Here is a 12,405-nt window from a genome sequence, read left to right as displayed (position 1 = left end):
TTAAATGTACAGTTTAATGAATTTTCTGTATCTGTATGTACCTATATAACTGCTTCCCAATTCAAGAATATAACATAGTTTCATCATCCCAGAATGTTCTCTGATGACCCTACCTAATCATTATCCCCTATTATGATTTTCATCCCTATGGATTAGTTATGCCTATTCTTGAATTTCATATAATGAAAGTATGTAGTATGTATTATTTTCTAATTTTTAAAAAATTTCTCTCAATGCATATGAGATTTCATTCTTTTTGTATATATCATTACTTGCCTTTTATAACTATGTAATAGTCCATTACATAAATTGATTTGTGTAAACTGTTGATGGACATTTGGTCATTTCCAGTTTAGGCATATTATGAATAAAGCTTCTATAAAGATTTTTGTACATAATTTTTATGAACATGAGTAGCCATTTCTCTTGGGTATCCAACTAGGAATGAAATTTCTGTGTCATTATAGTATGTTTTTGTTTAGTTTTTGCAGATACTGCTAAAATAGTTTTTAATAGTTGATTCAGTTTGTTCTCCATTGGCAACTTTATGAGAGTTCCAGTTGCTCCGTGTCTTTGCCAGTACTTAGAATTGTCATTCTTTTGAGTTTTGAACTAGGGTTAGAGAGGAAGGGCAACATGAAGTATCTCTAATGTGTGGAAACTTCTGACATGAACCTATGCAGATGATACAATTAAATGAAGTGTGCCTTCATTATCAACCTGCCTTAGCCTCACAAATTACTGGGGTTGGGCTGGGGATGTGGCTCAAACGGTAGCGCGCTTGCCTGGCATGCGTGCGGCCCGGGTTCGATCCTCAGCACCACATAAAACAAAGATGTTGTGTCCGCTGAAAACTAAAAATAAATAAATATTTAAAAAAAATTACTGGGGTTATAGTTATGTGCCATTATGTCTGACTAGGTAAGTTTTTTTTTTAATATTTTTTTAGATGTTGACGGACCTTTATTTTATTCATTTATTATGTGGTGCTGAGGATTGAACCCAGTGCCTCATACATTCTAGGCAAGTGCTCTATCACGGAGCCACAACCCCAGCCCTAGGTAAGTTATTTTTAAGTGTGGAGGAAAAGGGTCCAAATTGGAGATATAAATTTGAGAGTTGTCACTATATGAAATCACAAGGAGTGAGTCTAGAAAGAGAACCAAGAAACTAAGTCCTGGAGGCTTTCTAACATTTAAAAATGAGGAGGGTGAAGAGGAACTAGCAGAACATAATGAAATGGAGCAGCCAGGGAAATAATGGAGGACCAAAAATACTGTCCCCAAACCAAATGAGGAAATTGTTTTATTATCAAGTGTGGCTTCTGATAGCTCTCATGAGATGAGGACTAAGAATTGACAGTTGGATTTAGCACAATGCAGGTCATTGCTGATGAGGTCAGTTTGAATGGATTGATGGTTAGGAATGAAAGCTAGATTGGAAAAGATTTGTAAGAATAAGGACTTGAAGTACTAAATATAGTGATTCTTGAAAGGGGTTTTGCTCTAAAGGGGGGGCCAAGACACAGAGCAGTGTTTGGAAAGGAATGTGAAGTTGAGGGAAAACTTGTTTTTAATTTGGGTGATACATTATAGTCTCTATGCTAATGGGCATGATCCAGTAGAGACAGAGCACAATAGAGTAATCTTGTATAAATGAACAAGGATGGGTTCTGATCACAGGAAGGCATGGTTGACCTTAGAGAAGAGTCTGGCAATTTATCCATAAAAGCAAGAGAGGAAGTAGAGTGTATCAGAAAATTATCTAAAATTATCTAATTATCAGTTATCTAAAATCTATCAAGTAGCTGTTGCTGTTATATATTTTTTTAGTTTAAGATGGGCATTACCTTTATTTTATTTATATGTGGTGCTAAGAATTGAACCCAGTGCCTCACACATGCTAGGTAAATTCTCTACCACTGAGCCACAACCCCAGGCCCCAAATAACTGTTTTAACATATTTATTCCCTCCTGTTTTTTCCTAGTTGATTATTTTGCCAACAAAAGACAAATGGTTATAGCTAAGAGTAGCATGTGATACATGATTAAATAATATAAGACACACAGAAATAGCATTTTACTTGTCATAATAATAGATATAAACAGGTGAGATGACATAATATTTAAAATGTTTTTGTTTCTTCTCTCCATAGCTTTAAGGAAAAGTAGAAATCACTTCTGACTATACTGAATAGCAAGTGAGTTCTTACACTGCAGATCATGGCACTACCATTCCGCAAGGACTTAGAAAAATACAAGGACCTGGATGAAGATGAGCTTCTTGAAAATCTGTCAGAAGTAGAACTGAAACAACTAGAAACTGTTCTGGATGATCTTGACCCTGAGGTAGGTTTTAGCAGAGGAAAAGAAATGAAATAACTCTTCAACCCCTTTGAAACAAAGTAGCTGTCTTTAGCAGTTTGCTTTCTCATGCCTTTCTCTTGGAGCTTTCTTCTTCTTCTTTATCCAGATGAACTTGCTTTTTTGCTTCCTCTCCAGTTCTCCCACTTATGCCTCTATATCTTTATGACATGACTATTCTAAACTATCATCTCTATCATTGTTGTGTTTGAACATCTCCTGAATTTGTTTCTCCTCTAACAAATCTTTTCTTTCTATGCAGGGAAGAATATTTTTGGTTAAGTATAGCAAATGATTAGCTTTTTTATATACTGATCTCTTCTGTCTCTTCAGAGACTCTAGAATAGTATGGCTCCAGTGTACAGTGCCTCTAGAAAGTTCTTCATGACCTTAAACCTAATTGTTACCTTGCTGAGAGATGCTGACAAAGGGTTGCCGGGTTTCTGTTCTCGCGACTAAAAGGCTCAGGGGTCACTCTAGTTAAACTGGGCTAACTGGGCTGCACGAAATAACCACACAAGAGACACAGATACCTTTTTCTTTGGGGTTGCTGTGACGGCTTCTCTGACCTTAAGGGTCCGCAGAAGGAGAGAGAGCGAGAGCACGCGCTGACCCCTTTTATTGAGGAGAAGCTATTCAAATGAGGCAAGGGGTCAGGTTTCAGGGGGCTGAGTCTATCTTCATGATGTCCACTGTCAGCAGGTTGACTGACACCTGGGTAGGCCACACCCAAGGGCACAGTAAGAGGAGGGGACACACACAAGGCACTTCCATGGAAGATTCTATCCTAAACAGGGCAAGGGGTTATATTACAAAGGAACAGGTGAGCATAGCTTCACCCATGGGGCTGTAGCAAGACACACCCATTTCTGTGACTGAGTGCCTCAGCACCCAGCTGGGGAGTGTAACTCAGTCACCCATAAGGTTGGCCTCCCACAAAGGGTGTTTCTAGTCATTGGTAGAATAGATCTGAGGAGCCTCTCAAAAGCAGTACAACAGTTGACTGTGGAGCAGATCTAAACCTGAGTGCTATTTGACTTTATGGCATTGCATCCCTACAAACCCATCTTAAATTGTAAATATTATGTCAAAATGCCTTTAATACACCTAATTTCTTAAACATCTTAACTTTGCCTAGCCTACCTTAAAAATTCTCAGAACACTTCAGTTAGTCTATAGTTGAACAAAATTATATAATACAGAGCCTGTTTTTAAAAACGTTGACTGTCTCATATAATTTATTGAATACTATACTGAAAGTGAAAACCTGAATGATTGTATTGAGTTCACTTTCTGCACCATCTTACAATTGAACCATTTTCAAAGTAAATGTTATTTGTTTTACAAATTGCACAAGGCAAAGTAGAGACTCTTAATCCTTGAATTGTTCATTTATGGAAGGACAGGCAACAGGAGAGAACCTAAAAATATTGGATATTTGTTAGAATTTACCACTTTTTTTATGCCCAGGCATTGATTTTTTAAGTGCCCTTTAAGAATTGAGGTAAGCCAGGTACTATGGCATATGCCTGTAACCCCAGCAATTTGGGAGGCTGAGAGAGAAGGATTACAAGTTCAAAGCCAGCCTCAGCAATTTAGCAAGGCTCTAAGCAATTTAGGAAGACCTTATCTGTCTCAAAATAAAAAATAAAAAGGTCTGGGGATATAGTTCAGTGGTTTTATCCCTGGGTTTAATCCCTAGTACCAAAACAAAACAAATTGAGGTAGAGTTTTGGTTTTGTTTTATTTGGGGGTGGGGTGGGGGGGGGGCTTGAACTTAGGACCCAGAGTATGCTAAGCATGCACTGTACCATTGAGCCACACTTCCAAAGATCAAATTCTCTTGACCAAAATCAGTGTTATAAGGAAAAATTATCAGTATGCCTAAGTCTGAGGGATTATTCAGAAAAATAGTGCTGTTTCTATCATGTCTCAGCACTACATTCTATAGGCAGTTCAACCTGTTAACCCTCTTTAAATCAAATGATTTTAGAACTGGAATGAACACACAAGTTTATGTAGTCTAGGTTGTTTTTGTTTTTGGTAATGGGGATTGAACCTAGGGATGCTTAAGTTGCTGAGGCTGGCCTTAAATTTAGGATCCTCCTGCCTCAGCCTCCTGATTTATTGGGATTATCACAGTTGTGTGCCACCATGCTCGGCATTGTAATCAAGTTTTTGTTTTTTTTAACCTTGACACTATTGACGTTGGGACTGTATGATTTTTTTGTTGTTGTTGTGAGGGACTCACAGAGTATTTAACCTCATCCCTGGCTCAGTACATGCCAATAGCACACCACCCCACCTCCCCACCATTTTGAACTGTACCTGAGGTATCGTTTTAATCAGGTGTGGTAAAATGACAGACACAGAAACAACTGCCTTGAAAAAAAGAATTTATTATGCATGGTCCAGGAGCTGGAAGCAGTCCAGGCAGGGACACATGAGAAAGCACTTTATTTGGTCAGAAAGAAGGAAAAAGGAGCAACCATGGTCTAGAGCCTTTATTGCAGTTTCTGAGGGAATGAATAAATGAATGAGACCACAGGCTCCAGTCTATAGAATTAGTACTTAGTTGCCTCGTACCTTGCCTTAGGTTATTAGAGTAGGGGAAATATTGGCATGAAGTGTAAGAGTTAGATAACTAAGATATTGGGATCCGGAGACCTGGATTGACTGGTTTGCATATGAAAGTTATGCAATTGGTAGGTTTGGGTGGAAAGTAGGGTTAATGCTATCTCTAGGAATTAGCTAGCACTGGAAGGGGCCATCTCTTCAGGATTTGTAAGGTCCCTAAGATGTCAAAGCATCATAAAATATAGAAAGTAAAAAAAAAAAAAAAAAAAAAAATACTCCAACCCCCAGTTTAACAAGCAAAAATGTTCTCATACATTACCAGGTATCTATCCTCTGGGAAACAAAAAGCCCCTGGTTGAAAAACACTCAAGTCCCTGCCCTCTGTTTTACAGATGTGAAACAAAAGAGGTGACTTGCCTTAGTATTATAGTTGAGGAAAGAACTGAGATTAGATCCTTCACTGCCTGCTTGACATCTGGGATCTGGTAGTCTTTCTGTTAAACCATAGTGAGTCTCCTCTTGAACTCATATACTGTGGTATGCGTCTAAAATCTGATCACTTACATTTTCTTATTTGCAAATCCTTGGCCTACTTCTTGTATGGGGAAGTTGAGCTCTAATCTCTGAATGTGTTTTGTACATTTCCCAACCCCATTTGAAATTCCTTCATCCTCAGATACTATTAGTCAAACCAGGAAAACAGTGATGTTTATTGACAGCATGCCACTTGTCCTGTAATGTTTTTTGAGAGTTCAAGTAAAGTATCAGGTAGGAAAAGAGGGCAAGGGTAATTGCAGCTGCCTCTACTAGAGACTCTGTAACTTACCAAGTCTCAAATGGTAGGATGAGAGCATAGGAAGGTATGAATGGCATCTTGTTATATTTTAAAGGGCTATTTTATTGTATTTATGCTGCACTTAGGTGTATTTACTTGATAACTCACTACATTTTCATAAAACATCTATTTCCAAAAGACAGCCAGTATAAGTTAAAGCTGTTTTATTTGTTTCCAAGGCTGGGAATATATTGCTACAACAATATTACTCTACAATGGACTGCTAGTGTGGCTCAGTGGTAGAGCATTTGCCTATCATACACAAGGCCCTGAGTTTGATCCCCAGCATTGAGAGGGGGGTGGATTCTTGATTAGAATATACTTCTAATGAAGCTTAGTGTGTGGGTTTATAGCCTCTGAAACCAGTGAGCTGCCATTTACTTTGTGGTCAAAGACTATTTAAGGAACCAGGATTTCGGCTAACATATTTTAAAACTATATGTTTCATAGGAGCTTGAGCAGCCAGGTGGCATAATGCAACTCCATTACTACTACCATCATAAAATAGCAATACAAATGCTTTTTGATGTGGGAAGAAAATAACTTCTTTATTAATTTGCCTCAGTGAGCATTTTTCTTTAAAAGTATTCTAAAATCTTTACTCATTAAATGTTTGAGGTAGATCTAGTATACATATAGTATACTAGACTCAGATATACAAGAGTGCTCATTGTGTAGGAATTAGATTTTAATCAAATAATCATACCATGTTAGAATAATGATGAACACTAGGAACTGTGAGTTACAATCACGGGTAGAAAAAGCTTCCCTTGGGGTCATGGAACTGCAGTCTTAAAAATGAGAAGAAAAAAAGATAGATAGTCTTTCAGGTACACATAAAGGCCTTGTGATAGAAGGATATCACAAGTACAGGGAGAGAAAAAAAAAGTCTAGTCTGAATAGAATAGAGAGGATATATGAGAAGAGGTTAGGGTCACAGATTAGGGAGTAAGAGTGAGGAATGAGGAGGATTGGGCACCTGATCCAGGAAGATCAGTTGGAATGCTAATGTAACATTCCAGGCAAGCTTGGATCATAGTTTGGATCAAAGTAATGACATTACAAATGGGAAAATGATGATTGAGTTCTTTACAAAGTAAATATGTATAGGATTTAAAGATAGACTAGGAATGGATTCTTCCTATAACATTGTTATCTTGATTTCAAAGTCTAAAGGTAGAAATCTTGTTTTTCTTTTATATAGTCCCATAGACAACACAGGAACAGGCCTCCTTTGTGGTTTATCTTTATAGGTCAGCCTTCTATGTAATAAGAACCATTACATTAAGGGGAACACCAAATTGAATTTTACGAAAATTATTATTGATCCCAGCAAATGGCCAGAGTTGAAGTATAATTAGGTATAAATGCAGAGTTGTGAGCATTTTCTACTATCATTACTTATGTAAGATTACCTTTTTTTTTTTTTTTTTTTACTTTTTTGGTAATAGGGATTGAACCTATAGGCACTTTATCACTGAGCTACAGTTCAAGTTTCACGACTAAAATACTCAAGGTCACTCCAGGTGAACTGGGCTGCATGAAATAATCACACAAGAGACAGAGATACCTTTTTCTCTGGGTCCTGTGACAGCTCCTCTGACCTTAGGGGTCCGTGGAAAGAGAGAGAGAGAGAGAGAGAGAGAGAGAGAGAGAGAGAGAGATCATGCTGAACCTTTTTATTGGGGAGAAGCCATTCAAAGGAGGCAAGGGGTTAGGTTGGGGGTGGGGGTTGAGTCTAGCTTCATGATGTCTGCTATCAGCAGATTGACTGACATCTAGGAAGGCCACACCCAACAAGAACAAGAGAAGGGGGACACACAAAGGGCGTTTCATGGAACATTCTATCCCAAACAGGGCAAATGGGGTAAGATTACAAAAGAAGAGATGAGTGACGCTCAACTCCAGGGGTATGCCTACTCAGAATCCTGGCCTTGCTATCCAAGCGGGAAGAGGGGTAGGGACCGAGTCACGAGTCATGGCACAACTGCACCAGACTACAGTGATCTTTCACATCCCCAGGGTGCATCAGGACTAGAAGGCATGGTAACTCAATGTGGCTCCCCACACCCAGGTCTTTTTATTTTTTAATTTTGAGACAAGATCTCACTAAGTTGCTGAGACCAGCCTTGAACCTGGGATCCTCCTGCCTCAGCCTTCCAGTTCTCTGGGAATGCAGGCCTGCACCACTGTGCACAGCTGTAAGAGCAAGTTTTATAATGAAAAGTTGACTTATAGCACTATGAGATTCAGCATCATTGCCAATATTGGGAGGTGTTACAAAAGAGGTGTGACTTCTCTGACTGACTTTCATTTGTCGAGGAAAAGAATACCAGAAATAGGATTTAAGGCATTCTCATCTCTGGATTTTGATAAATAAAAAGATGATGCTCTCGTTATCTTGTCACCCTGTGTTATTCGTCGCTTCATGAAAATTTATAGAGTAGGGACTGCCTTAGTCAACTTAAGTTGAATCCATCATCCTTCTTCCCCTAATCCCCACTCTTAGTCCATGCACTCAAAAAGACTATATGTCCACATGAAAATCCAAGGAAGCTGAATTCTGGTTTTATCTTAAGAATGCCTTGGGCCTTGAGCAGCAGTGACAGTAATCAATATAAGTCCATCCTAGTGCTCATGTGTGCACTATACAAACATGTAGTGGATAGTGTGGAAGCATTCCTATTATGTCTATGTAAAACAAGTGAATATTAATCTCTTTGTAGCCTATATTTATATATATGTGTATATGTGTGTGTGTTTGTGTATATATGTATGTATATCATGAAAAAGTATGTGTGATTAAATGGAAGTCTTTAGGAGGGAATATCATGTATAGTCATTTAAAATTCTTTTGTGATAGAATTAGTCTTAGGTACATAATTGCCTAGCAAATTTTTTTTTGTTTTTTTTTTTAAATACATTTATTTTATTTACTTATTTTTATGTGGTGCTGAGGATCGAACCCAGGGCCTTGCACATGCTAGGTGAGCACTCTTCCACTGAGCCACAACCCCAGCCCCTGCCTAGCAGTTTTTAAGTATTAAGAAAATTATTTTTTATTACAATCCCTGGACACTTAAAAACTAAAGGATGTTTCCTGCTAGTAGAATACTTTCTGAAGAAAATATGTAGGTACCTATTTTATCAGTAATGTAAATGAATTGTCTGTTTTCAAAAAAACAAGTTCTTCATTTGGATCATTTTTATATTACTGCCTTGAAATCTAGCAGTGAAGTTTAACGCCTACATCACATTCTAGTCTGTAATTCTTTTTTATATGGGAAATATATGGAAACATTTAATATTGGCATTCGTAGTAGTAATAATGGCCATTATATTCTCTTTGGCAGAATGCCCTTCTGCCTGCAGGTTTCCGGCAAAAAAATCAGACGTCAAAGTCTGCCACAGGACCTTTTGATAGAGAACACCTCCTTTCATATCTGGAGAAGGAAGCATTGGAGCAAAAGGACAGGGAAGACTATGTGCCCTACACTGGAGAAAAAAAAGGTAAGCCCAGAATTTTGAAGTCATTATCTGATGGCATTGGATTTTTCTTTTTATAGGTAGATATGGAGAAAATCTTGTTTTTAGAGGTGCATCCTTCATTACTTTTAAAGTTATGATACCATAGATTTAAAAATCATGTGGTTTAGACCCTTAATTTTTTTTATCAACTTTGCCAATAAGTTTTTTTCTTAATGACTTATAAGTGAGATTTTGCACAGTAACCCTCCCTAGTTCTCTAATATCAGCAATCTAAAAGTGTACTGAGATAAATTTTTATGGTAAATTCACTAGTGTATTACAGAATGCAAATGTTGCTAATTATTCATGCCATATTTTCAAAGACCTTTTTAAAAGATATCCTTCCTTAGCATCCTTCGCTAGTGCTACTTTCAGGAAATTTTTCTAGCTCAATTCCTTCCCATTACAGTGTCCAATCTTATCTATCCTCAGTGGAGACTTGAGTGTAGCCTTTTTCTTTTACCTTTTTTACTTTTTTTTTTCCCCCGGTACTCAGGATTGAAACCAGGGGCAATCTACCACTGAACTACATCCCCAATTTTTCTTTTTCTTTCTTCAAGATAGAGTCTCATTAAGTTGCTGGCACCACTGTTTCTAGCTTATCACCCCTCACTCTTCCCCTGTGGTCTTTCTTTAGAGAGAGAGGTTTGTGTCCAAAGGCAGTCTGCTGAGAGAATTCCTTCTTACTTGGAAGAGGTCAGTCTTTGTTAAGACCATCAGTTGATCAAATGAGGCCCATCAATATATCAAGGGTAGTTTGCTGTATTCAAAGTCCACTCTTGAGAAATATTAATCTCAAGAATAAACAGCTTGCCAGGCGCAGTGGTGCACACCTGTAATCCCAGAGGCTGGAGAGGCTGAGGCAGGAGGATCGAGAGTTCAAAGCCAGCCTCAGCAAAAAAGAGGCACTAAGCAACTCAGCAAGACCCTGTCTCTAAATAAAATACAAAAAAAAAAAAAAAAAAATAGGGCTGGGGATGTGGCTCAGTGGTCAAGTGCCCCTGAGTTCAATCCCCAGTACCTCTCCCACCACCCCCCCCCAAAAAGAATAAATACCTAAACAGGAACATCCAGAATAATATTTGACTAAATATCTGGGCACCATAAGCCAGCAAATTTGATACATAAAATTAACCTTCGCAATACAGCTAGAGATGGGAATATCATGTCCTTCAGGTATTTGTGACCAAAAAGGGTTGGAAACCAATGCAGGGTCTTTAAGTGTAATATGTCATATTGTCATAAAGTCATAAAGATAGGCAAAGGCCTGTATGTATTTGTCATAGAAAAGGTGGGGCTGGGGTTGTGGCTCATTGGTAGAGTGCTTGCCTAGCATGTGTAGGTTTGATTCTCAGCACCACATAAATGGATGAATAAAATTAAAATATCATGTCCATCTACAGCTAAAAATATATTTTTAAAAAGACTACTGTTTGTATTTTCTTCTATACGGACATACCTACACTATTGTTTATAGCTTTTTTTATCTTCCAGTACTAAGGAATGAATTCAGCGTACTCTACCACTTAGCCACATTCCCCAGCCCTTTATATATATATTTTTTACTTTGGAAAGGGATCTTATTAAATTGCTGAGGCTGACCTTGAACTTGTGATCCTCCTGCCTCAGCTTCAGCTGAGATTACAGAAATGCACCACCATGCTTACATAGGAGAACAATTTTATGGGAACAAATATTGGTTAATCACCTTTTATTATTCTGCATGTTTCAGGTGGCCTCTGGGTAGGAAGAAGAATGGAGGTAGAAATAGGGAGAGATGTCAGAAAAAACTGGAATTTCAGGACAAGAAGATAAGAAAATAAGAGATATGAAAGCTGCATTTATTCCAGGCTGACTCAAGACAGATTCCTAGTATGCTCTCTATTCATAACCTGCAGTTACCTAGGAAAAGATCTTGAAGGATTAAAGAAAATAGAGAATAATTATGGAAAATAAAAAATTGAAAGGGGGAAAATAATAGAGATGAAGAATATGGATGACATCTATGTCATATAGCCTTTATATAAGGACCAGATTTATTAATGGGTATAGTGAAAGTCTCTGTAAAGGATTTTTTTTTAACGTTTTTTAGTTGTAGATGGACAAATATTTGTTTATCTTTATGTGGTGCTGAGGATCGAACCCAGGGCCTCACACATGCTAGGTAAGCATTCTACCACTGAGCCACAACCCCAGCCCTCTGGAAAGGATCTTATGGATAATTACTACCAAACAAGAGATTTCCATTCTTGGAAATCTCTGTCAGGAAAGAGTGGTCTAGAACCACAGGAATGAGTTTTTGAGTTTCAGCAATCTACCTGATGGAAGCAGATACTACCAAACTGGGCAGAACTTAAACACTGTGCCGTAGACCTGAAGAGAGCCGTATTCCTCTTCAAAAATTGACAAGTTTAGATGTAGAGCTCTGCTTTGAAATATAGCAAAATGCCAGATCCGGTGTTCTTAAACTCACCCTAGACTCTTATCTTTAAATCATTAGCCTTGTTTATCCTTAGTCACTAATATACCTTCCTTTCAGTGTGTCTCGTCTCTAAAATCCTGATCACAGTCCAAAAGATTCTCAGAATATTTCTACATCTTAATAATATACTTCCTAATCAAGCTAACTTGTATATCCTTCTTAGCTCTAGAAAACCAGAAACTTGTCTGTTTAAAATGCCTCTTCCATGACTCCCAGTCCTGAACACTTTGGGTTAACACCCAAATTTTTTACTTAATAGTGTAGTTCAGAAGAGATAGACTTTGAGATTTAGTAAGCTTTCTCAGACAGTAGGGGTTCTCCTACTTTTTCATAAAACAGTTTGAAAACCTGCCTCTGTTAAAAACAAAAGCATTTTTACTTTTTTGGTAAAATGTACCATTGGTCTATAAACTAAGTGTTTTTCATATAAAAGGGACTGTATTCAGAGTTCAATAGCCAATGGCAATATTAACTTGCTTTACCAGGGAATATTATATCAGTGTCACTCTGTTTCTTGTACTCCTTTTAAGAAATAATGCCAAATTCACATGGTGATCTCATAAATTTTTTTTAAGAACTATCAGGTGACTGCTTGATTTTTTTAAAGAAAAAAAATTAGG

At 37.7% G+C, this 12,405-nt stretch overlaps 1 protein-coding gene across 1 annotated transcript in view; it reads left to right on the top strand.

The window, feature by feature from the left end:
- Positions 1 to 12,405, top strand: part of Tmod3 (tropomodulin 3) — a 73,211-nt gene that overhangs the window by 26,914 nt on the left and 33,892 nt on the right. Inside the window, exons 2-3 of the mRNA XM_015480652.2 lie at positions 2,156 to 2,348; positions 9,129 to 9,285. Of these exons, the coding sequence (XP_015336138.1) occupies positions 2,223 to 2,348; positions 9,129 to 9,285 (283 nt within the window). The 5' untranslated portion in view covers positions 2,156 to 2,222. The remainder of the gene's footprint in view (positions 1 to 2,155; positions 2,349 to 9,128; positions 9,286 to 12,405) is intronic.

This window comes from Marmota marmota, unplaced genomic scaffold (genome assembly GCF_001458135.2).
Source record: "Marmota marmota marmota unplaced genomic scaffold, marMar, whole genome shotgun sequence".
In the NCBI taxonomy this organism is placed as follows: Eukaryota; Metazoa; Chordata; class Mammalia; order Rodentia; family Sciuridae; genus Marmota; species Marmota marmota.
The sequence above is the reverse complement of the archived record's forward strand: the minus strand, read 5'-3'. Positions and strand labels throughout refer to the sequence as shown.